Source organism: Pelophylax lessonae (genome assembly GCF_965119305.1).
Source record: "Pelophylax lessonae genome assembly, chromosome: 5".
Classification (NCBI taxonomy): Eukaryota; Metazoa; Chordata; class Amphibia; order Anura; family Ranidae; genus Pelophylax; species Pelophylax lessonae.
This window is the reverse complement of record NC_138772.1, coordinates 178,367,216-178,395,063: the sequence shown is the minus strand read 5'-3', so window position 1 is coordinate 178,395,063 and position 27,848 is coordinate 178,367,216. Positions and strand designations below refer to the sequence as shown.

Sequence of the window (27,848 nt, the reverse complement as noted above, 5' to 3'; positions counted from 1 at the left end):
CTTCATAGCACCCCCCTTCACATAACTGTCCTCACCCCCTTCATAGCACCCCCTTCACATAACTGTCCTCACCCCCTTCATAGCACCCCCTTCACATAACTGTCCTCACCTCCTTCATAGCACCCCCTTCACATAACTGTCCTCCCCCCTTCATAGCACCCCCTTCATATAACTGTCCTCATCCCCTTCATAGCACCCCCCCTTCACATAACTGTCCTCACCCCCTTCATAGCACCCCCTTCACATAACTGTCCTCATCCCCTTCATAGCACCCCCCTTCACATAACTGTCCTCACCCCCTTCATAGCACCCCCTTCACATAACTGTCCTCACCCCCTTCATAGCACCCCCTTCACATAACTGTCCTCACCTCCTTCATAGCACCCCCTTCACATAACTGTCCTCCCCCCTTCATAGCACCCCCTTCATATAACTGTCCTCATCCCCTTCATAGCACCCCCCCCTTCACATAACTGTCCTCACCCCCTTCATAGCACCCCCTTCACATAACTGTCCTCACCCCCTTCATAGCACCCCCTTCACATAACTGTCCTCACCCCCTTCATAGCACCCCTCTTCACATAACTGCCCTCACCCCCTTCATAGCACCCCTCTTCACATAACTGCCCTCACCCCCTTCATAGCACCCCTCTTCACATAACTGTCCTCACCCCCTTCATAGCACCCCTCTTCACATAACTGTCCTCACCCCCTTCATAGCACCCCTCTTCACATAACTGTCCTCACCCCCTTCATAGCACCCCTCTTCACATAACTGTCCTCACCCCCTTCATAGCACCCCCCTTTACATAACTGTCCTCACCTCCTTCATAGCACCCCCTTCACATAACTGTCCTCCCCCCTTCATAGCACCCCCTTCATATAACTGTCCTCATCCCCTTCATAGCACCCCCCCTTCACATAACTGTCCTCACCCCATTTTATTGTGCCCCTCCTTCACATAACTGTCCTCCCCCATTTTATTGTGCCCCTCCTTCACACTGCAGTCCCCAGCCCCCCATTAACATTCCTGTCCTCACCCCCTTTATAGCACCCTCAGACATTCCAGTGCTCATCTCCTTTTTTTTAAACCCCCCCCTTCACACTGCAGTCTCCAGCCCCCCTTCACATTCTAATCCTCACCCCCTTTGTAGAACCCCATCCCCCTTCATACGGTATCACTCCTTTACTTTTCTGCCTCTTTGATATCACCCCTCTTTCCCCCTTTACATTAGCAGTGCCTCTTCCCTGTCCTACCTTAAACAGGGCAGCGTGGCTGACATCGGAGGCACAGCAGCTGACATCGGAAGTGCTCAAAGGGATGCACGGAGGGCGGGACCTGCCCCAGGTAACTGATTGGTTGCTACAATACAGGGCAGATCTAGCAACCAATCAGTTAACTGTACCAGCCCCCGTCCTCCGTGAATCACTGCGCTGCTCCTCCGATGTCAGCTCTGTAAAGACAGAGCTGCAGCTGCAGCGGCGGTGGCAGAGGGAAAAAACAGATCCTAAATGGCGCGACCGCTGCGGGGCCGGACGGAACATTGATTGGGTCCGGACTTGGCCCGCGGGCCGCCATTTAGTGATGCCTGATCTAAGTGAATGATTCACATTTATAAAACAAAATCTTGAAATTGAATGCATCGCTACCAACACTTGTAGCTAATCTCCCATAAAATAAACATAAAATGAATGATAATCGTAAATATCCATAAAATAATAAAAGAAGTAATAATCAAGGAAATGGTGATGGCTCTACTAGATGCTGTTCTCCAAGTGCCAGTGCTGCAAGAAACTAATGCTAGTGCAAAATACCGCAAATTAATAAATAATCTTATGCCCTAACACAATCCAATACTATAGTCACACTCCTACGGGTGGTGAAGCCAAAACACCAGTGCTGCAAACAATGTGAAAAAATTTGAAAAATTGGCAAGGATAAATAAAGATAAAAAATAAGATAAAAAAGATAAAAAAATATATAGATGTACAATTATTCAATAATGTGACAAAGTGTAACAGTCCAATAAAAGTGACTTAAAAATCCATAAAATAATGTCCACTGAAAAAAAAACATTATATGGGAGATTAGCTAAAATTGTTTGTTTATAAATGTAATTCATTCACCTAGATATACATATCCCTTAACTTTGAAGCACAGAGGCACTTCTAATTTGTTAACATTAAAAAAACATTAGCTGTTCAGGTGTTCGGATGAACGCTCAATCGTTTACCCATGCGGTGGGAGACAAACATCATGTATAATAGTGGTATTACCATTAATATAATGTTTAAAATCAAAAACAACATTTCTCTATTATGGTGAACATTTTCAACTGTTAAATATCAATTTATTTCCAGTGCTTTAAAGGGGGCCTGCCTGTCATTGGATGTAAAACACCAATAACTGAGTTATTTACCCACTTCACCCCCGGAAGGTTTTACCCCCTTTCTGACCAGGCCATTTTTTGCGATGCGACACTGCGTTACTTTAACTGACAACTGCGCGGTCGTGCAGCGATGTACCCAAATAAAATTGATTTCCTTTTTTCCCACAAATAGAGCTTTCTTTTGGTGGTATTTGATCATATCTGCGGTTTTTATTTTTTGCGCAAGACTGACCATTTTGAAAAAAAAAAACAATATTTTTTACTTCCTGCTATAAAACATGTCCAATAATAAAATGTAAAAAAATCTAATTTCTTCATCAATTTGGCCAATATGTAGTCTGCTACAAATTTTGGTAAAAAAAAATCCCAATAGGCGTATATTGAAGGGTTTGCGCAAAAGTTATAGCTTCTACAAACTATGGGATAGATTTAGGGACTTTTTATTTATTTTTTTATGTTTTTTACTAGTAATGGCAGCAATCAGCGATTTTTAGCAGGACTGTGACATTGCTACGGAAAAATCTGACACTAAGTAAAACTGTTTGGGGGCCAGTGACACCAATACAGTAATCAGTGCTAAAAAAATGCACTGTCACTGTATAAATGACACTGCCAGAGAAGGGGTAAACATCACAGGCAATCAAAGGGTTAAATGTGTTCCCTATGAGTGTTTTCTAACTGTGGGACAGGTGCTTTCACTAAAGGAAAACAGAGATCTGTGCTCCTGCTTAGCAGAAACACAAGATCTCCATTTTCCTCTCCGGCCGAACCCAGAAGAGCCGACAGGCCTCTCGATGACGTCAGATAGAACATGTCGGCGCGGGATGGAGCTGTGGTCAGGCATGAGATGATCTCAGCGGGTCAACGCTGGATCCACTGGATGGGTGAGTATATGAAATGTGCAGATACCACCATCAGGTAAGTGGGGAAAATAAAAAATTGGAAGGTCGGCCAGACTTCCTCTTTAACCACTTCCCGCCCGCCCTATTACAAATTGACGGCGGGAATGTGGTTGTGTTATCCTGACCGGACGTCATATGACGGCGGCAGGATAACACAGCTCTGGGCGCCCCCCGGGGGCGCGCAGAGCGGCGATCGGTGATGCGAGGTGTCAGTCTGACACCCTGCATCTCCGATCTCGGTAAAGAGCCTCTGACGAGGGCTCTTTACCATGTGATCAGCCGTGTCCAATCACGGCTGGTCACATAGTAAATAGGGACAGCTGTTGATCGGCTTTCCTTAGTTCGTGCCTGACAGGCACGAGTAAAGGAGCGCCGATCGGCGGCTCCCCTGTCAGGGGGGGGGGTCGGCACTGGTAATCAGATCATTGATTACCAGTGCAGACCCTGGGGGGGGAGATGCCACTAGATCCACCAGGGATGCCCACTATGACCCCAGGGATGCCCACTATGACCCCAGGGATGCCCACTATGGCCACCAGGGATGGCAATCAGGGCTCAGGGAGCCCCCCATTGCCCTCCTCATCAGTGATGCCCACCAGTGTCCTCCCTATCAGTGCTGCCCACAAGTGCCCATCATTGCCATCCTTTAGTGTCGCCCACCAGTGCCCATTATTGCCCACCAGTGCCGCCTATCAGTGCCGCCCATCAGTGCCCATCAGTGCCCACCAGTGCCGCCTATCAGTGCCCATTAGTGCCCGTCAGTGCCACCTATCAGTGCCCGTCAGTGCCACCTATCAGTGTCCATCAATGCCGCCTATCAGTGCCCAGCAGTGCCGCCTATCAGTGCCCACCAATGCTGCATATCTGTGCTACCTATCAGTGCCACATATCAGTGCCTATCAGTGCCGCAGTCTCATCAGTGCTCATCAGTGCAGGAAAAAACATATTTATTTACAAAATTGTATAACATAAACAAAAAAACTTTTTTTTTTTCCAAACTTTTCGGTCTTTTTTTATTTGTTTAGCAAAAAGTAAAAATTGCACAGGTGATCAAATACCACCAAAAGAAAGCTCTATTTGTGGGGGGAAAATGACATAAATTTGGTGTAGGTACAGTGTTGCATGGCCGCGCAATTGTCATTCAAAATGCAACAGCGCTAAAAGGGGAAAATTGGCCTGGGCAGGAAGGGAGGGAAGTGCCCTGTATTAAAGTGGTTAAAGTGCTCTCCAATATGGGTGCTAAAGTTATCTCTGTGCCCACAGTATAAATATTGCTTCTGAGATTTGTATGCGGGATGGTTATTTTTATTAAATTTGTAACAGCTTTTCATATATGCTGCTCTAAATACACATTCATGATATTGTCAAGTTCTTGCATCAATAGTCCCACAACTGCATTTACTTCACATTGTTTTGCAGTTGATGTAAAGCAGTCATTATAGGGGAAGTCCAGCATAACACTAAAATCTCTACATCTATAGACATCCACGATCTAACACTAACCTATATAACCCTTTAAAGAAGAAATCAGTATACATACCTTTTTTGAAGCCGATCTGGTCCAGTCTCCAGCAGTGGAAGCTCTGTAGAGGACAACGCTGACAACGGCTGTGAAAAGAATGGGAAGTGACGTCACCCATAGACTTACTATGGGGCTTCCGTTGTCGGCTGCCTCCTCTGCAACCACCTCCACAGAGAAGCCGCGGCTGACAGCTTAGCAAGGTAATGGGTCAGTTCGGCTTCAGAAAAGGTAAGTATACTGATTTCTTCTTGACAGGGTTAGCTAGGTTAGTGTTAGATTGTGGATGTCTATAGATGTAGAGATTTTAGTGTTAGGCTGGACTTCCACTTTAATTCTATTTAGTGAAAAGTGGTTATCCATTTATGAATAAATTTTTCACACCTATAGTGCTAAATTGGAGCTGATGTTTTTTTGTTTTTTCCTATATCAGTGATGGCGAATCTTGGCACCCCAGATATTTTTAACTACATTTTCCATGATGCTCAATACACTGCAGAGTGCATAAACATAATTGGAAATGTAGTTCCAAAACATCTGGGTTGCCAAGGTTTGCCATCACTGACCTATATCATCATTATGAGCTGTGAGCTGTAAAATGGAGTATGAATGTTGAGGACTGCTAAGCAGATCTGCCATCACTTACGTAGAGCTTCTACTGAACAATGTGGGGCTATCCTTCTGGTCAAAAAGTGTTGTGAAATGCTCACTGATTACAGAGAGTAAGTGCCGGTTCACACTAGGTGGCTCCGACTTAGGGGGCGACCTGTGAAGTCGCGTGCAGCGCGACTTCGGAGCGAATTGCACGGACTTCACAAAATTAATGTCAACGCAAGCCGCCTCCAGGTCCCCCCGAAGTAGTACAGGACCCTTTTTATAAGTCGGAGTGACTTGTGTCGCTCCTATTAGAACCGGTCCTGTACTACTCAAAGACCGCGACTGTGCACGACTTGCCAGGTGGGTGAACCGGCACTTAAGAGAACCTAAAACAGTAATTTTTTTGTCTTTGTACTATAACAAAATCATGCCGTGGGCACTCCTGCACCAGTATACCTAATACCTGTTTCTGTTGATACTAAGGAAGAGCATACATCAATTATTTGGAGGGGAGGCCGGACCTACCATTACTAATTGTTGGGGACTTTAACTGCTGGTTGAACCCTTATTTAGATAATTCCAAGAGCTCCTACGCCCTTGAAGGGCTCCCCTTTATTACGGTTATCAAACAAAGTGGGATGGGTTGACACTGGAGGCATAAAAACCCTCTGGCTAAACAAGTTCCATGTTTTTCAAAGACTTATGGTACCTTGTCCAGGACTGATTTGACAGTGGGCAACTCGGCCATGCTCCCATCCGTCACTGAGGTCTTGTATAAACCCTGCAGTGTATCGGACCATTTGTATATGGTGATACACCTTATAGTGTCCCTACACTCTAAATTATCCAGGGCACCCTGGAAATGTAACGCCTTCTGGTTGAAATTATTTTCCGCTCATGAGAAGAGTGAACGGGGTATGCGTGAGTTCTTTACTAACCAAAACTCTGCTGATTCCACCAGACCTGAATTGAAGATATGACAAACAGTACTATTCACAGGCTTTAGGATGACAAAGGTTAAGTGATGCTTAATAAAGCACAGCGAGTAGGGCTTTCACCTAAAGTCCTGTCCTGCAGACATGGCAAGGACCCATAAGTCTTTTATCTTTTCAGCAAGCTTAATGAGCATCTACTACCTCTCTAGCCACTGCATAGCTTCATGTTGTTCCCGACAATCTGATCCTTATATAAAGGCAACTATTCTTATCTTTGCTCTGCTAAAAATAGTACTCATTACATCTCTTTTATACTGTACTCTGCACATCATTATGACTATTGGCCTTAAAGCTGAACCTCAACTACCATAAAAAATACAATTTAATGCAGTATGTATTCATTTAAAATGATTATACGCTCATATTGTTTAATGCATCTAGTGTAAATAACTCAATCTGTCTCAGTATCAGCCCAATTAAATCATCTGTACAGCAGACTGGGGGAAGAAGAGTCAGTACTTTGCGCCAGCCAGTCTCTGCTTAATGCACGTGGGCTGAAAAAGAACATACTAGGGAGGGAAATGACCAAGCTGTACTGCTTGAGTACAATAGAGGAAAATAAGGTCACCAACCTTGCTGTGCTGTCTGGCAAGACTTTATACATTTCAGGACTGTTTGAACAAAGTTACAAACCTTTTGACAGGTGTGATTTTCTGTATACCTAGAGTACAGCCAGTGCTACAAGCAGTCCCAAACACTTATAGAAAAACATCATTGATCAGCTATATTTTTATAAAAAAAGTAAAGCCCCGTACACACGTACCGATCGTCGGCATACAAATGTTCGTCTTTTCTCCCCGGGATGTCGGTGTCTGTTGAAAAGTGCAAAGACAGCACAAAGACAGCACAAGAATTTTGTCTGCAGACTTCAGCTGACTGCAGAAGTGATGTCATGTAATGGTTAACTTTCCCTGTGTTTTTAATTTTCTGAGCATGCCCAGTCTTGCAAATCTGCGGTCTGTCGGCCGAATTCTGTACTGACAGGCGAACAATCGTCCGTTCTGGTGTCCGCAGACAAAAATTTTCATGTTTGCAAGAAAGACTTTTGTCCGCGGATTGTGCGCAGACATCTGTCGGAGGCACCATACTAACACGCATACAATCGGCAGATCTTTCGTCCGCCGACGTTTGTATGCCGACGATCGGTACGTGTGTACGGGCCTTAAGACAACAGTATCGGAGATAGATAAAATGCACAGTTTTTTAATTGTAAGCAAACTAATTATGAAATTGACAGAAGATTCAGGAATAATATGTAGGACTAAAATAATCATGACTTAAAAGATATAAATTAAAAACTGTAAGGCTCGGTTCACACATATGCGACGTGGGAACCAATTTCAGTACGGGTTCCCGCATTGCATGTCTCTGACAGGCAGTTCACTCTGCCCTATGGGAACCTCTTTGGGTTTCAAGTTAATGGCACCCTCAGATCAGTTCGTAGATCGCACTGCAAACTGCCAAATGATGCAGGAATCGGATCGCATGGGTGTGAACACCAAAACAAGAACCTGCACCATTTTGGTGCAAATTCAGCCAAACAATCTGTATGGACATTGCATGTGATCTGCACAGCAGTGCAGTGCGAATCACATACGATGTCTAACATCGCGCCAGTGTGAACCCAGCCTGAAGATCATGTTGCTATCTGCCTTACTATCCAGTAAAAAGATAACAGTCTTACCAAGCTATCACTGTATGATTCAGCTTTGGCAATTGCTTCTTCTACCGCTTCTTCTGCCACACGTAAGGCCACTGAAAGGGTGTCCATCATGCTGTGCCCTAAACACAAAAATGCAAATTTATTAGAGATGGCCATGGTAGTTAATGCAAATATTATAACCCTATTGGGATAAAAGAGTCCAGGAATTTCTTAGTAAATGGTAATGCTATGCTACTGGTAGCTTACAAAGACAATTTAGACGATTTCGCATTCCAATCTTGTTGCAAGGATTTGGGGATGGCTCTTCTCTGTTTCAACATGACTGTGCCCCTGTGCACAAAGCTACAGTAGGTCCATAAAGACATAGTTTGACATGTCTGGTCTGGAGGAACCTGATGGCTAGCACAAAGCCCTGACCTTAACTGTAACTGAACACTTTTAGGATGAATTTGCACACGGATTGCAAGTCAGATCTTCTCATTCAAGAGCTTAGCCTAAACTAACCAATTCTCTTTTGGTGTTCCCAGAAGAGTGGAGGCTGTTACAGCCACAAAGCGTTGGAGGGGGATAACTCCATATAAATGCCCACGATTTAGCGTGTTGCTGTATGTGCATACTGTATGTGTGACGGAAAAAAGGTGGGCTTTAACAGCATTAGGCAGCCAATGTTTCTGTACTGAGCATGGGCTCACTGAGCCCTCCCAGCATAGAGAACAAGCTGTCAAAGCCAGCTCTCGGTCCCTACTGATAATTGCTTGCTGGTAGGTCTAGCTCCCGATCATTTGACTACTGTTGCAGCCAATCATAGTGGTCATGATGATCCTACCTGTCCCCACCCCTTTCTTGACATATTTACTCTACATTGCATTAAGTAGAGGCATGCTTGTTTAACTGAAACCCCATGTCTTAGGACCCCTTGAACAATTATTGTTAATGTGTGAATAATTTACTGTATATATCAAACTGAAAGGTTACAAACAGGCAGCTCTTGTACTTTTCAATGTTCCATCACTACCCAGAAGTATGTAAGCAGGTGCTTAAAGAGATATTACTGTTTTGGTTGTTTTAATTATGTCCTTGGTTAAATGTATTTTCAGCTGTCTTAGCTGCACAGCTTAGCTGTTGTTGCCCAGCAGAAGCGGTGCTGCTTGGTAGGTTATTGTTAACTCTGCTAGCCAATCTTTCCTGGGCTTTTTTGAGGAGCACTGCCCTCTGCTGAACAAAGCATAGAAAAGGTGAAAGGTGATCACTGCTCTCTGCATGGGAGGGGAAGAAGAGAACTGCCAAGGATGTAGCTGCCACGCTGCTGTTTTACAACCCTTGTGGAAGCCCAGTCAGCAAGGGCTTGGTTGGCAAATGGTAATACACACAGAAACAGGCCTTTTGTTGCATGTTCAGGACTGTAAGGTAATTTGTGTTACTACTATAGCCTTGGCTGATGGCCCTTTAAGCAGCCAGAGTGGCGCAGCCTAGGCATTGCAGCCAACCCACAGGTTAATCTCTTCCTGCTGATGATACACAGGCCTGATGTAGGCGGCAGAGAGTTTACAGTCCCACCTATGGAACACAGAAACGGGAAGCAGAGTGAGCCTAGGAGGGGTGGAGGTGGAAGCTGTGGAGACAAGGCTGCAGTCCAGAGAGAGAATGGAGAATTCAGGCTAGAGAAGAAAGCCTCAATGTGCTTTGCTACCATTCACCTAACTTCCAGAAGATGAGCAACAAGTGCAGAGTCATCTAATAACAGAGCCGTCTGTTTTGCAGCCATCATTACCCACCTAGAGGATTTTGTAGCCTCTGTTGCATCCACTGCAATCCATGGTACTGAGGCAGTTGATAGACTACTTTCTATTTTTTCTATTTTCAGGGCTCGTGTTGGATCCAGTTTAAGACGAGTCACCACTGGAAGCGGTAGGAAAACCCAAACACTTCAGCTGCTCCCTAAAGACTTATTGCTACACTATAGTACTGAATAAACTCAGAGCACGGTAACACAAAACTGGACCTTACCTTGTGTTTGTCTATAGAATGTGGAGTCACTTCCACACACACTTCCTTCATTTTCTATACTTTCGTCAATAAAGCTTCCTTCTGTTGATGGAGCAGAACAGGCAATTTTAAGGTACAGAATAGCACAGTAATTCTATTAATAGCAAGAGTTAATGGAAAAAGGTTTTTAGTTGTAAAATCTTTCAAACTGAGTCATGACATCAATGCCCTAGCAGGTGGTCTATTAAATCGAAAAATAAAAGATATTTGATAATGATTTAAACTTTGCCAAGCAGTCTGCTGGTGTACTTCCAATTATGAAGAACACCTATGTGCTTAGGCAGCACATCCCAGCCGTTCCCTGAATGTTTTGAACTACTTCTGGGGTTGTAATGCTAAAACTATTCACTGGTATAAGTATACCTTAGTGAATTATTCAATACATATGCAAGAGAATCAAAAGATGACTTTTTTGATTGCAGATGGCTGGGAGAAAACACCTTATTCACTAAGTTAAGTGAACATCAGTAAATGTCTGCTTCTACAACATAGGGCATTTTTGGTGTATTTTCTGAATTCCTGAGTTCCAGCATGTACCTGCGAAACTTGGACATGTGACTCAAAAAACGCACCAAAAACGAGCCACGTGTGCATCTTTGATGCATTTTTTTGGTGTTTTTCCTATAGAAATCAATAGGATTTATGTTTTTGACATGTTTTTGAAATAGGGCACCAAAGATATAGCATGCAGGACTTTTCAAAATACATTCAATTTAAAGAGAAATATTTTATTGCCTTTTTGGTGCACTTTACAGCAGTGTTTTAGCACAGCAAAAGTGCAACAGTGTGAAAGAGGCCTTAATAACAGATGTTTTGCTTTGCAAAAGAGTCCCTTGCTATACCTTTAATGTGGGTGGACGGCAGCTCCAGGCTAAGCAACATACTGGCACATTTCTCAGCACATGGGGCATGCAGGGGCACGTTCCTGTGACCGCTGTGCCTGCCGTGACCGGATCACAGTGCTTGGACCAATTGTAGCAATCACATGATCAGAAAACTAAAAACAAAGGGCAAGATTTGTGGGACTTTAAATGAGGACAGTTGTTAGTAGATATTGAGGGTAATATGTAATCTCAAAAAAGAATCATTTATTACATAATGCATAATTGGTACATTGTGAATAAATTAAATATTAAACATAAAGAGCTGAACATGAAATATTTAAATACATAAAATACATATATAATAGTCCATCAAGAACTACATAATCCATCAGTACACTGTATAAATAAAATAACACCATGTAACTCAGTCTTCAAATGTTTGGTTTTCTTATATCTTGTAGGCTCTACGCGTTTCGTGGTGCAATATCCACTCATCAGGAGCTAGTTTGAAAATCTGAGTCTGTTAATATAAATTAACAGTGAGATATAGCATATGTATATAGGCATAATATATCCATTGCTCCAATGTAAAATAAAGAAAAAAGCCACTTACTAAGGTAGCCAGATCCAAAATAAAATAATTCCAACCAACAAGGAGGTCAACTAAACCCAGCAAACGTCTAACCCGGGGCTGAGGCGGATAAATCGGTACATGGGGAGGAGGAGATAAGGGGAAGACATGGAATTATTTTATTTTGGATCTGGCTACCTTAGTAAGTGGCTTTTTTCTTTATTTTACATTGGAGCAATGGATATATTATGCCTATATACATATGCTATATCTCACTGTTAATTTATATTAACAGACTCAGATTTTCAAACTAGCTCCTGATGAGTGGATATTGCACCACGAAACGCGTAGAGCCTATAAGATATAAGAAAACCAAACATTTGAAGACTGAGTTACATGGTGTTATTTTATTTATACAGTGTACTGATGGATTATGTAGTTCTTGATGGACTATTATATATGTATTTTATGTATTTAAATATTTCATGTTCAGCTCTTTATGTTTAATATTTAATTTATTCACAATGTACCAATTATGCATTATGTAATAAATTATTCTTTTTTGAGATTACATATTACCCTCAATATCTATTAACAACTGTCCTCATTTAAAGTCCCACAAATCTTGCTCTTTGTTTTTATTTATGATAGGGATGGAGGTTCAGTTATTTAGTTATACCTCAGATCATGTTCCCCTTTTCCCTTTCTATTATTGATTAATTGGGTGGAAGACACCCACTTTGTTCATGATCTGTAAGGTTATATTTTAGGCATATTCAATACCTTGCTCCCACACTAGAACATGACATTACTAACTTTTGTCTGTTCTGCCAATTTATCCATATATATTTTTTTATCAATCATTTTTGTTTTTCTTTCAACCAACTCCTTGTTCAAATTTGGAACTATTGTCACACATTGTTTTATTTTAGGGAGGTTCCTTTTCTCCAGCCTGCCTATTCCCGGGGTTGCGATGCGCCATTCTGCCGCTCCCTCCCCTACTCCGTCTCTGTTAGCATCCGGGGTATGCGTGGGGCGCCATAGTTCGCATCGACGCCATGTACGGCTGCTCCACCCCCTTCCCCTTGTGGCATTGGGTTGCTGGGGCAACCCGCTTCTTCCACTCTGATGCCTGACTGGGTGGGCTTGTCCCGTCTCCGGCGCTGCGCGCCGGATATGAGGTCATACCTTCCGACCATATCAAGGCGTCCCCACATGGCGTTGGCGGTTATCTCTGCCGCTGTCGGAGGGGGTCTGAGCTGAGGAGTCGGGTCGAGCCAGGACGATATTTTGTTCTCTATGGGCTTTAAACTTCTAGGCTGTGTTTATCTACACTAAGACTTCACCTTTCACCATTGCACCTAGATTGACGTAATATGTTTTATGACACCTCTCACTTTGGCTTTGGCTTTTTCACTCTTTGACTACCGATGGTTGGTGCACTATATTTGTCAATTTCTCTCTTTCTTTCCACTTTTCACAAGGTGCTTATGTCTTTGCACCCTCCATTCATTAGTCACCTTATGGGTATCCTTGTTCTCACTCCCCCATTTTTTACCAATAATTTATTGACACCTTGGCATTTTTGTTTTCACCCTATTATCTCCACCCTTACACACTGTGGTCTCTCTGACATTCCAGCAGATCTATCTGATGCCCCTGTCTGGGTATACATGATTATACCCATTAAGAGATATATATTCCCTATTTTTTCTACTTTTTTTAGTATAATTAACCTTATATTATTACTATGAAATATGATGAATACACGGGCAATCATATAATATCTATATACAAACAATTATTGCTATCTTTCTAGATCGATCTGGTCATGAATATTCCTCTATCACCACCGAATTCTGGCATGTACCGTCCGCTCTCCCTGTGGGACAATTCCATGTCTTCCCCTTATCTCCTCCTCCCCATGTACCGACCTCGGGCAATTTATCCGCCTCAGCCCTGGGTTAGACGTTTGCTGGGTTTAGTTGACCTCCTTGTTGGTTGGAATTATTTTATTTTGGATCTGGCTACCTTAGTAAGTGGCTTTTTTCTTTATTTTACATTGGAGCAATGGATATATTATGCCTATATACATATGCTATATCTCACTGTTAATTTATAGTAACAGACTCAGATTTTCAAACTAGCTCCTGATGAGTGGATATTGCACCACGAAACGCGTAGAGCCTACAAGATATAAGAAAACCAAACATTTGAAGACTGAGTTACATGGTGTTATTGTATTTATACAGTGTACTGATGGATTATGTAGTTCTTGATGGACTATTATATATGTATTTTATGTATTTAAATATTTCATGTTCAGCTCTTTATGTTTAATATTTAATTTATTCACAATGTACCAATTATGCATTATGTAATAAATTATTCTTTTTTGAGATTACATATTACCCTCAATATCTACTAACAACTGTCCTCATTTAGCCCCGGTTCACATTTGTGCGAGTGCACTGCTCCGACATTACATGCAATCAGCTGTGCGGTGCGAGTTTAGCCATACAGTTTGTATGGCTAAATTCGCATCGCACCCGGAGCAAACACGCACAGGAGGCATTTTTGCAGCCGCATCAGGATCGGATCGCACAGCGGTTCACACTTGTGCGATCCGCTCCTGTGCGAACTGCACGATTGCACTGCGATATGCGATCAAACTGGGGGTGTCGTTAAGATTACATTGACACCCCCAGCGTGTCGCATATGGCAGTGTGAACTGCCGGGGGTGCGTGTGCGATGCGGGAACAGGCTGCGAATTCGCAGCCTTCCCGCATCGCATAAATGTGAACCGAGCCTTAAAGTCCCACAAATCTTGCTCTTTGTTTTTATTTATAATAGGGATGGAGGTTCAGTTATTTAGTTATACCTCAGATCATGTTCCCCTTTTCCCTTTCTATTAATGATCAGAAAACTGTCATAAATGGCTTCCATTGACGGCAAAGACATGCTGGTAGGTTAAGTGGCTCCTGTCTAAGTTGTCCATAGTTTGTGTATGTATGAATGTGAGAGTTAGGGACCTTAGATTGTAAGCTCCTTGAGGAGGATATGGACTGATGTGAATGTATAATATATATACATATATATACAGTACAGACCAAAAGTTTGGACACACCTTCTCATTCAAAGAGTTTTCTTTATTTTCATTACTATAAAATAAATTACTGTACTTTTTATGTATATGTATATATATATATATATATATATATATATATATATATATACACATACATATATATATATATATATATATATATATATATATATATATATATATATATATACACACACAGTATATATATATATATATATATATATATATATATATATATATATATATATATATATATATATATATATATATACACTGTATATAGTGTTTGGTATTTGAGAGCGCTATAAGTACCTGTAATAAATAAATAGACAGCTTGGCCCACAGCTGTCTAATGGTACATGGCACCCTGTGTACCATGTGATTAGCTGTAGCCAATCACAGCATCACAATAGCAAAAAAACTGTCATGAATGAAAATCATTGACCGTTAAAACTATTGCTGATAACAGTGATCGTCACTACAAATCAATCAAAACGAATCATAGAAAGTATTATTTTACTGAAAGGGTAGTTGATGCTTGGAATAAACTACCAGGTCGTGAGACAGTCAACAGTAAATGGCTTCAAACATGCTTGGGATAAACATAGATCTATACTCAGACAACAAAGTTAACAAAAAAACAAAAACAAAACAAAAAAAATGGACAGACTCGTTGGATTACTAAGTCTTTTTCTGCCGTCACTATTCTACGTTTCTATGTGTATGTTTCTAAATATATGGATCTTTGCACAAACAGGACAACATTTATGGATTATCAAGTAACATTTCAAATGTACCAAAGTGTGTACCAGAATGTGTTGTGGTGGGGATGCACAATGGCAATGATATTATTGAAGTGTTGTAAGACGCTTCATTCATGTGTATGTTATAGATAAGGCTCTGTTTAACAAAAGTCTGGGTTGGAAGACTGGGCACTTTCTTTCATAAGGCTGAATATGTCTCATTTAGCTAGCAGCTGTCCAGGCTCTAAGCTCATTCTACCCACCTACTGCCACTTAACAGAAGAGCACTGAAAAACGTCAGTGAAGTTTCATTAACCACTTAAGCCCCGGAAGATTTTACCCCCTTCCTGACCAGGGGGTATTTTGCGATTCGGCACTGCGTGACTTTAACGGACAATTGCGCAGTCGTGCGACGCTGTATCTAAAAGAATTTGGCGTCCTTTTTTTCCCACAAACAGAGCTTTCTTTTGGTGGTATTTGATCACCTGTGCGATTTTTTGATCACGCGCTATAAACAAAAAAAGAGCGTAAATTTTGCAAAAATAGCAATATTTTTCACATTTTTTTATATGAAATTCCCCCCAAAATAAATGAAAAATCAAAATTTTTTAAAATTTTCGGCCAATTTGTTTTATGCTACCTATGTTTGGTAAAAAAAATCGCAAAAAGCGTATTTTGATTGGTTTGCGCAAAAGTTATCGCGTTTACTAACAAAGGGAAAGATTTTTGTAATTTTTGTTGTTTTTTTTTAACGGGTAATGGCGGCGATCTGCGATTTTCTTGCGGTACTGCGACATTGCGGCGGACAGATCGGACCCTTGACTGACATTTTTGCCACTTTTTGGGTTACCAGTGACATTTCTACAGTAATCAGTGCTATACATATGCACTGTTACTGTAAAAATACACTGGCAGTGAAGGGGTTAACTTTTTTGAAAGGGAGGGGCTATGTGTGTCCCTAGGGGCGTGCTTTCTACTGTGATTGGCTGTGGCTTCAGATGTATGAAGAGTGATCAATGGTTCTACATAGTAGAACCGTATGATCATCCTTCATACACAGGGGAGAATGACAGGCAGCTTGTTTACACAAGCCGCCTGACTTTCTCCCTCTCCCCCGCCGATCGCAGAGTGACGGCGGTCATCGGGTCCACCGGTCACATGCGCGGGGGGTCCGTGACCACGCGGGAGCGTGCCTCCGGTGGCGCGCGCTCGCTCCCTAGACCCTCACAAGCTAGTGACATAGCCCTACGTCACTTTGCCTGTGAGGGGCTGACCGCCGACGTAGATAGTCGTGCGGCGGTCGGCAAGTGGTTAAAGGCTTGAGAACCTACATATGACTTCTTACAATATCTTGATTTTTCAAAGTGATATTAAATCCTATTTTTTTTTAAGTGGAGGCTTACAATAATGTGATGATTCTTCTTTTTTTTTTGTTTTTTTTTTCTAATGACCTCCTTCTTTCTCCTACTGCCAATCCCCAGACAACTCCCTCCCTCCCTTTGTGGGTGTGTCTTTAGTTTGTCGGCTGTTAAGAAGACATCCATGCATGTGTCTGCTCTGTGTCTGCTACCCTTCTTTGCCAATCCCTCCATTGGCTGCCACGCAACCTACAAATTAAATTCAAGTTTACTAACCATAACTTACAAAGCCATCCATAACTTGGCACCAAGCTACATTACTAACCTGATCTCAAAATACCAACCAAATAGTTTTCTTTGTTCCTGCCAGGACCTCCTGCTCTCTAGCTCCCTTGTCACCTCTTCCCATGCTTGCCGCCAGGACTTCTCCCCCGAGCCTCTCCCATCCTCTGGAATGCTCTACCCCAATCTGTTGGACTATCTCCAACTTTGTCCACTTTCAGACGTTCCCTGAAAACACATCTCTTCAGAGAAACCTATCTGGCAACCACCTAACAACTGTACTTTTATTTTCTCCATCAGCCCATCCCCCACAGTTATTACCTCTTGTATTTCTTGACCCTCCCTCTTAGATTGTAAGCTCTAATGAGCAGGGCCCTCTGATTCCTACTGTATTAAAATGTATTGTATTTGTACTGTCTACCCCCAAGTTGTAATGCTCTGTGTAAACTGTCGGCACTATATAAATCCTATATACTAATAATAATGTGTGCCCTCAACCAGTGCTGGATGCAATCATAGACACACACAGTGCTGGCAATCCATGCCCCTGCTCCCTCCTCCCAGTAATTTGGCTGAGAGTGCTGTCAAGGCCAACCCACAGAAGACGTCACGTATGACGAAACATGTAGGGCGTGGTTTAAGACGGTGACAGCATCATGCTTCTCGACTCGGGTTGGAGGTTTGCTGTTTCCCTCCTAGAAGCCGGGTTTGTGGAACGAAGCCCGCAGGAACTCAGTAGCACAATTTCCTTTACACCTGTTATTGTCCGAATTTTTTGTAAGTGTAACTGATCTCTGAGCTAAATGTAATTGCCTTTTAATGCACTATGGGAGCGCTTTTGTCTTTTACTTCCATGATTTATGAGCTGAAAACAGATGATCCTGTATGCAGCATTGCCTATGGATGGAAGATCGGTCGGTTGCTTTTTTTTGACCACCTATAATTTAGTGGTGAATTCGATCTGGTAAGGGGATTACTTTTATCACATAGGGTGTGAAGTGTCTGCCTGGTTTTCCAGTCACCCTCTTCCGCTATCTGCATGTCGTTCTCTTGGGAATGTAGGTGTTGTTTACCTTTTTTCTCCTGGATTATGGACTTTTTTATGATTTTCACATATACTGTCATTTTAATATTTATTTATCATTTGTGATTAGCGCTGCACTATTTGTCTATTATTTTGTTTTGGAAACCTGTATCGTTATTCCAAGTGCTAGCAGCTCTCCTCATAGTGCAGTGTTTATTTTGTTTTGATATTTAGAAATATAGATTGACTTTTTTATATAACATTTGTCCAAAATGTCCTCACCTAAAATTTCTGCACTTGCTCCGCTTTCGAGCCTATGCTTTCTGTATAAATTCTTCAGAACTTTGGCACTGCCGAAACGTTTGAAGCGACTTTTCACATTGTTGTAATACCATTCCAATGACTGGGTTCTCAAGAGCCTAAAAGAAAAATAGCAACATGAATAAGCATACTACATAGATCTTTTCATGGATAAGGACATACATTTGTACACTGCCAGCTGTTTTTACAATTCATTATAATGAGAATTACTACTCCTACAGTCTTAAAGTGACCCAATACGATATCATTATTCTCCAAAAATAATCCCCATAAACATCCACTACTTAATAAAAATAGTAAAATAAAGTCAGCGCTCTTTCAGTAAAATTTAAACAGCTGCGTGCAATAAGTGTAGCTATATAGTACACCAATAACGAATTACAACAAAAATGCAGCACTAAACTAATAATATGGTGTCCACAAAAATGTGACCATAAACTGAAGTTTGTCAAAACAACAAAAATAAACAGTTCATATTGTTATGGGTGTAAAACATATAAAAGTCCTCTACTTCAGCCTTCAACCAACGCTTGGAAACTAGTGCCAATCCTTCACCAATGATAAAAATACACACTCACCAGAGGGACATGCGGTCTATTACTAGAACAGCAATAACCACTTTGTGTAAATGGCATCCAGAATCACCACTCTCGCTCCACAGATGGCAGGACCAGACTGCTCTATTCCATTCCACCAGGGGATAGTGCCAGAGTTATCAGAATGGAGTCACCAACCAAAAACAATATTTCTGCTCATACTGTAGTAGTTTAATATTTCCAAATATAGATAAAAAATATCCAGTATAAAAACAAATGCCACTTTCAAATTTACATAAGGGGCCACCAAGCCTGCATAGAATGGCGACAGGACCTCTAGCCCTTCACAGTGTACCTCTGACTACTTATTGGCTATGTAATCTATTTTTCATTAACCACTTCTGGACCGCCTGCATAGAATGGCGACAGGACCTCTAGCCCTTCACAGTGTACCTCTGACTACTTAATGGCTATGTAATCTATTTTTCATTAACCACTTCTGGACCGGAAAATATTCCCACTAAATGACCAGGCCATTTTTTGCAATTTGGTATTGCGTTACTTTAACATACAATTGCGCGGTTGTGTGACTCTGTACCCAAATAAAATCTAAATAAAATTTCTTTTGGTGGTATTTGATCACCTGTTACATTTTTATTTGTTTGCGATATAAACAAAAAAATATTGACAATTCTGAAAAAAAAAAACAATATTTTTCACTTTTTGCTATATAACATTCCCAATTAAAAAATTAAAAATCTAATTTTTTCAGCATTAAAGCCAATTTGTATTCTGCTACATATTTTTTTTTTTTTTGGGGGGGGGGGGGCAGTTACATTACTACTGTAATCAGTGCTAAAAATATGCACTGTTACTGCAATAATAACATTGGCAGGAAAGGGGTTAACCCAGGGGCGAGCAAAGGGTTAAATGTATGCCTAGGGGGTGTTTTCTAACTGTGAGGGGGGTGGGCTTGTGGAATCAACACAGAGACCTGTGATCCTAAATAGGAGAAACACAGGCGCTCTGTATTGATTCCTGAGAGAACAACGGTCTGCTGTGTGTCTCTCCACGGGGAGAAATCGCGTGTGCCCAGTGGGGACTGCAGCCCCTGGCCTTGTGAATCAGCTTCCCCGCTGGCAAATGGGGGTGCGCACACCCAGGATCGCTTCCACGGATTGCTGTACAGGTACGGCCATTCGTGCAGCCGAGCCAGCCTGCTGCAGTATATATGCGGCGGGCGATCGGCAAGCGGTTAAATGGATTCCCACTGTGTTTTTCTGCCTCCTTGTAAGGTTCTTAATGCGCTCCTAAACCTCTCCTTTTCTTTCCTCACTTCGGTTTGTTTGGAAAAAGCGGTGCATGCTAGATGCAGTCATGTGCACTGCCCAATAAACAATACAAATCCCATAGTCCATAGCCCATAGTCCCTAGTCTACCTGGTGGGCAAGCAAGATAGTGGCTACGTTCATACATACAGTTCCCAGTCCACCCGATGGGCAAGTAAGAGAGGGTGGCTACGTTCATACATACAGTTCCTTGTCCACCCGATGGGTGAGTAAGAGAGGGTGGCTATGTTCATACATACAGTTCCTAGTTCACCCGATGGGCGAGTAAGAGAGGGTGGCTACGTTCATACATACAGTTCCTAGTCCACCTGATGGGTGAGTAAGAGAGGGTGGCTACGTTCATCCATACAGTTCCTAGTCCACCCCATGGGCGAGTAAGAGAGGGTGGCTATGTTCATACATACAGTTCCTATTCCACCCGATGGATGAGTAAGTGAGGGTGGCTATGTTCATACATACAGTTCCTAGTCCACCTGATGGGTGAGTAAGAGAGGGTGGCTATGTTCATACATACAGTTCCTAGTCCACATGATGGGCGAGTAAGAGAGGGTGGCTATGTTCATACATACAGTTCCTAGTCCACCCGATGGGTGAGTAAGAGAGGGTGGCTATGTTCATACATACAGTTCCTAGTCCACCCGATGGGTGAGTAAGAGAGGGTGGCTATGTTCATACATACAGTTCCTAGTCCACCCGATGGGTGAGTAAGAGAGGGTGGCTACGTTCATACATACAGTTCCTAGTCCACCCGATGGATGAGTAAGAGAGGGGGGCTACGTTCATACATACAGTTCCTAGTCCACCTGATGGGTGAGTAAGAGAGGGTGGCTATGTTCATACATACAGTTCCTAGTCCACCTGATGGGTGAGTAAGAGAGGGTGGCTATGTTCATACATACAGTTCCTAGTCCACCTGATGGGTGAGTAAGAGAGGGTGGCTATGTTCATACATACAGTTCCTAGTCCACCCGATGGGTGAGTAAGAGAGGGTGGCTACGTTCATACATACAGTTCCTAGTCCACCTGATGGGTGAGTAAGAGAGGGTGGCTATGTTCATACATACAGTTCCTAGTCCACCTGATGGGTGAGTAAGAGAGGGTGGCTATGTTCATACATACAGTTCCTAGTCCACCCGATGGGTGAGTAAGAGAGGGTGGCTACGTTCATACATACAGTTCCTAGTCCACCCGATGGACGAGTAAGTGAGGGTGGCTACGTTCATACATACAGTTCCTAGTCCACCTGATGGGCGAGTAAGAGAGGGTGGCTATGTTCATACATACAGTTCCTAGTCCACCCGATGGGTGAGTAAGAGAGGGTGGCTACGTTCATACATACAGTTCCTAGTCCACCTGATGGGCGAGTAAGAGAGGGTGGCTATGTTCATACATACAGTTCATAGTCCACAAGATGGGCGAGTAAGAGAGGGTGGCTACGTTCATACGTACAGTGGGACCATGGAGAAAGAATGTAGCCACCCTCTAACAGGAAGTCTGATCACAGCAGCAAGCAAAAAAGGAATTTGGAGACTTGGAGGAGGCTGAGAGTAATAGAAGGTACTTTTTTTATTGAAAATACACACTTAAATATTTTTTCCTTTAAATCAAATGGGGAAACCAGCGCCTAGGAAGCTTATGTGTAAAAACAATTAATCACCAGAAATGCAGCCACTGAACCATAGCAAAAGCTATGTGGCAAGTAAAGAAAATAAATTAGGCGCAATATCTGTGAAAAAATTGTATGACGAGAAAAAATTGTTTTTTTTTTTATATAAATGGTGGTGGTGAATAAATATGGGATGGTAGTGAAATTAATATAAAACAAAAAATGCTAAAGCAAATGTATGCTAATTATGAGTGCTAGTGCTTAAGTGCAAACATATATGCTAATAAGCACCTGAAACCAATTGCTTGGTATGTATGGGTGCAAACTTAGGCTGGCCATACACTATACAATTTTCTTATTCAATTTCCTTTAGATTTACCTTAAACTATGTAGTGCAAGGGCCTGCCTCACTGCATACAAATTGAAAGTGTTTAGGTTTGACCCTATATTACATGGTTTTGATAAATCTAAAGGAAAGTTGAACAAGAAAATTGTATAGTGTATGGCCAGCCTTAAGGTGCTGGTGCTTCAGTGCAATGGTGTATAATTATAAACAATAATATTCATAAACCCCAAAAAATTACCAATCAGCGAAAAATAATTAAAAAAAATATCTTTTGTGTGCAAAAAGTGCAAGTACAAAAAAGAAAAAATGCAAAAAATGCGAGCATTAGTAAAATACTAAAAAATATTTCTCAAACTTAATAATCTCATATCAAACAATTAAAAATAAAGTCCATTGAATAAAGTTCATTATTATAATCCTCCCGTGCAGAAAAGTGCCAATAGTGCTGAAAAATAAATACATTCCAAGGTGCTTGTGATGTGTCAGTGAGGATCCTTCCACCACAGTAATTAAAGCGGAGTTCCGGGCACAGAAGTCATTTTTTAATAGACATAACCCCGGGACAGTCAGGGCTAGCACATTCCACAATGGCTAGCCTCTGATCTGTCCCGGTTCGCACTTACCTTTTAGAAGAAATACTTACTTATAAAATTTCTTCCACAGCGTTTCCATCTCTCTTGTGGGCAGGTGAAGCCGGCGCAGTCCTCTTCTGTGTCTTCTTCCGTGTCTTCTTCTCCCAGAATGCGCCTGCACCGGCCCCTCTCGTCACTTCCGGTGCGACGCCGCATTCCTCCACAGCTTCTGGGCATGCCCAGAAGCTGTTTAGCAGAGGGAATGCGGCGTCGCCTGGAAGTGACGAGCGGGGCCGGTGCCGTCGCATTGATTCCTGGGAGCGATGACGTTCAGCTCCCAGGAATCATCGCGAGACAGGAAGTGACGGGGTGAGCCGCGGCGCTGAGGGAGGAAGTACTCTGAGGTGAGTATTTACGATCTTCAATTACAAGGTGAGTAAACAAAAAAAAAAATAACTATCCAATTCCTTTTCAGGTACTGTCGAACTAGCGGAGGGGCACAAAAAAAAAATATAGTTTTTGTGCCCGGAACTCCGCTTTAATGCCTGGGTAAACTCACCAGATATATTGCTGGTAAAATTATAAACCAGCAATCAAGCTTTGTTCACACTTTAATTAATCCTTGACCTCCTCTCTCCTTGTTCACCGCAGCTCAGGTTTAAATTAGTGGAATCACATGGAGGGATAAAGAGGGATAAAGAGGGATGCCACACATAGCGTTATAATGCATAATAAGACTATTTTATTTGTAAAAAATAACTTCCAGGGCATGGCTTACAGGACACTGAGACAGCACTGCTCAAGCATTGGAAAGGAACTGCTTCATATATCCCTGCTCACAGATGGCTTGAGCAGAGGATCAATGTTACACAGCACAGATCCCTAGTGGCTGGCAGACACCATCCTTGTGAGTGTTATGGAATTTATCTTTTACAAATAAAATGCAGTATAACGCTATGTGTGGCATCCCTCTTTATCCCTCTTTATCCCTCCATGTGATTCCACTAATTTAAACCTGAGCTGCGGTGACCAAGGAGAGAGGAGGTCAAGGATTAATTAAAGTGTGAACAAAGCTTGATTGCTGGATTATAATTTTACCAGCAATATATCTGGTGAGTTTACCCAGGCATTAATTACTGTGTTGGAAGGATCCTCACTGACACATCACAAGCACCTTGGAATTTATTTATTTTTCAGCACTATTGGCACTTTTCTGCACTGGAGGATTATAATAATGAACTTTATTCAATGGACTTTATTTTTAATTGTTTGATATGAGATTATTAAGTTTGAGAAATATTTTTTAGTATTTTACTAATGCTCGCTTTTTTTTTTTTGGATTTTTTCTTTTTTGCACTTGCACTTTTTGCACACAAAAGATATTTTTGTGATATAATTATTTTTCGCTGATTGGTAATTTTTTTGGGTTTATGAAAATTATTGTTTATAAGTATACACCATTGCGCTGAAGCACCAGCACCTTAAGTTTGCACCCATACATACCAAGCAATTGGTTTCAGGTGCTTATTAGCATATATGTTTGCACTTAAGCACTAGCACTTATAATTAGCATACATTTGCTTTAGGCCTCTTTCACACAGCCGCTCCGTATGTCCGTATATCACCCCATCCGTTTGCGGGTGATATACGAACATAATGCTTGTCAATGGGATTGCGGATGTCAGCGGATGACCATAAAAAAAAAAAGTGCTGCAGCGGAGGAAAAAAACTGAGCGGCCATGTGAAAGAAGCCTTAGCATTTTTTGTTTTATATTCATTTCACTACCATCCCATATTTATTCACCACCACCATTTATATATATATATATATATAAAAAAAAAATGTTCTCGTCATACAATTTTTTCACAGATATTGCGCCTCATTTATTTTCTTTATTTTTTTTTTTTTTAAACCAGAGATTATGGTAGTTTTAAAACAACTCGGTTTTGATTTAAAATACAAAAAACAAAAACAAAAAGAAGAGTTTGCTACAAAGTAAACAACAAGTATATGTCTGCTCTATTGCCCACATTGGCAATTTCTGCTGTGATGAAGAGAGATGACTGCTGAAGGGAATCCATCATCCGTCTGCACCCTATGGTTTTCCCTGTCATGCTCTACTTCACTATTGTGCCTTGCAGTGAAATGCGGTTGCAGGTAAAACTTTGAGCGTGGTGGGGAATATTAACATCTGACACTCCCAGAAGAGTGCCAGCTGCTCAACACTCTACAGCAAGCTTCTCTCCTTAAAAGAGAAGTGTAGGAAAGTAAAAAACAAACTTACATTCTCACCTAGAAGGCTGCAGCATTAAGCCAGTGCTGCAGCTGTTCCCAGTTGGTTCTACTCCAAAAACTGAGTGATCAACTCTGTTTTTTTGGGTCCGCTCTGAGTGTAGAGCGGTGACGGTCTGTCACTGCTCTGTGCTCTGCCCCTCCATCGCCCATTGGAGCGCTGGGCCGTGGCAGGGGCATGCTCTACTCTGTCACACTCTACTTCACTACTGTGCCTTGCAGTGAAATGGGGTTGCAGGTAAAACTTTAGAGCGTGGTGGGGAATATCAACATCTAACACTCCCAGAAGTTTACCAGCTGCTCAACACTCTACAGCAAGCTTCTCAACTTAAAAGAAAAGTGTAGGAAAGTAAAAAACAAACTTACATACTCACCTAGAAGGCTGCAGCATCGATCCAGTGCTGCAGCTGTTCCCAGTGGCTTCTACACTGTAAACTGAGTGATCAATGACTACTGGTGATCACTGTTTTTTTGGGTCCACTCTGAGCATACAGCGGTGACGGTCTGTAACTGCTCTGTGCTCTGCCCCTGCAACGCTCTTTGGATCGCTGGGCTGTGGTGAGGGCAGGGGCAGCTGAGTCAGAACCTGAGCCAGCTGCTAGTCAGGCATCTAAGTGGATCCTGAAATTATTGTCAGGATCCCTGCAGAGCCTGCACCAGCTCTGTGAAGTCAGCCCAAGGCAGACTTTAGCCCACTGTCGGCTGATTGTGGGTTACAGAAGTGTGGTACTTGTCGGCTGATTGTGGGTTACAGAAGTGTGGTACTAAGTGCACTCCCATGACCCACAAACGAAATATGACCAAACCAACTTTGGCCATACTTTTCCTTTAAGCTGCTTAAACTGCCATCTGAACTGGATCCTTTACCACAAAAAAGCACATTTCTCTTTCTTTTTTTCCAAAGTAAATTTTTATTACATTTTAAGCAAGAAGACAGACAAATACAAAAACAGAGCATTCAACATATAGTGTGTACAAATACATCGGATAAGATGGTATAACAAAGGTAGAACTATAGTGTAGTATTGCAAACAGATGATGATTGATAAACTCAACAACATTAATCACATTTTTGCCCAGAGGGACTATGTTTCCCAATGCTTCTCAAATTTACATACTGTATCAGTACGGAGTGCTAGTAGTTTTTCATACTCAAAAGTTAGTTTGAGGGATGATACTACCACCCAAAGTCGGGGGCCTCAGTTTGTTTCCAATATATATGTATATAACCAGAGCGCTAAAAACCACCAACACAGGAGGTGTGTTTGATAAATCCAATACAAGCAGGGAGGCAAGGGGGGAAGGGAAGTGGGGGGAAAAAAAGGGGGGGGGGAGGGGAAAAATAGAAGACAAAAAACTATGCAATGAATGAAACAAAAAAGAGGGAAATTACTGTTTTGTATGGGATCAGCGTATTGACATGAGGGGATAGTAATCACATACAGGTACGTGATTTTGCACTTAAGGGCCGCCCTGCCGCTGTATATGTACATGGGGCGGTCCTTACGCGGGGCGGTCCTTATTTGATTTGCACTTATGGATTGGGTTTTCTGTTGTGCTGGCTGCCTTTGTTCGTTTTGTTGAGCATATCTATTTATCAAACATAGATTGTTTCTGCTCATTTGTTTGATTTTTTGGCTAGCGCAGTTTTTTTTTTCTCTTGATTCTGAGTAATTTAACTACTTTAGCTCCCTCAACAAAATGCAAACAATAGTTAGCGAATAATGTCCTAGCCAATCACATCAGCACCACATCCCAAAATATGAAAATTGAACACAAAAAAGAAGAGAAAACAGGACTTTCACAGTGCTGACTTCCCTATTCAGTGAAAAACAAAATCCACAATTCATGAAAATTATTTCTTTATTCATTTCCATAAAAAAAAAAATTGTCATAGATTACAAACAAAATTCTTTAACCAGGAATGGTATAACATAATAAAACAAATACAAAATGCACCACCCTCAACCTATGAAGGTTAAAATCCTCCCACAGATCTGCTGTATCATAAAGTATGACCGGTGTAGGTGAAGGAGGGCAGCAGACTCGTCCCGATGTGTTTCGCCTTTCTGGCTTCCTCAGGGGTACTTAGTAAAGAGGGTTTTTTATCGTTTTTTTTTTTTCATGTTTTTTTTTTCCCGTTTTTCTTTATAGTCACCCATTTTGTTTGTGATCTATGGCAATTTTTTTTTATTGGAAATGAATAAAGAAATTATTTTTATGAATTGTGCATTTTGCTTTTCACTGAATGGGGAAGTCAGCACCATGAAAGTCCTTTTTCTCTTTTCTTTTTTTGTGTTCAATTTTCATATTTTGGGATGTGGTGCTGAGGTGATAGGCTAGGACATAATTCTCTAACTATAGTTTGCATTTTGTTGATGGAGCTAAAGTAATCAGCACAGTGAAAGTCCCGTTTTCTCTTTTTTTTTTGTACTCAAAATCCAAACAATCCTTCATTTATTCATTTAGATATTATATAAATTTGTATAGCTTTTGATTTATAGAAGGATGATTTTGACACAGTGAATATGTATCTCTAGCAAATCATGTATCTGCCAACATAATACAAAACCTGTGTCTTTAAAGAGAGCTTCTAAATATTTTCATATTCTTCATTTTGAATGACATGAAAATCACATGCTTAGTAACCTGCAATTTAAAACTGCAAACTAAAGCTGTATTAAACCAAAAGCAAGCTCTTTCTATATTGCAGCTTACCTATTCTTAAAAGTGATGGCTGCATTAATTTTCTTTTTTGGGCTTTCCATCAAATATGTTCACCTGATCCAGCCAGACTGTCTGTTT

General features: G+C 41.6%; 1 protein-coding gene across 2 annotated transcripts in view; it reads right to left on the bottom strand.

Annotated features, from left to right (window-relative positions):
• The window catches only part of MYRIP (myosin VIIA and Rab interacting protein), a 738,605-nt gene that overhangs the window by 168,026 nt on the left and 542,731 nt on the right, over positions 1 to 27,848 (bottom strand). For both annotated transcript variants that reach the window (XM_082258148.1, XM_082258149.1), the window contains exons 4-6: positions 18,303 to 18,439; positions 10,074 to 10,154; positions 8,088 to 8,185 (exon numbers count right to left, since the gene is read on the bottom strand). In XM_082258148.1, coding sequence (XP_082114274.1) covers positions 8,088 to 8,185; positions 10,074 to 10,154; positions 18,303 to 18,439 — 316 coding nt within the window. The remainder of the gene's footprint in view (positions 1 to 8,087; positions 8,186 to 10,073; positions 10,155 to 18,302; positions 18,440 to 27,848) is intronic.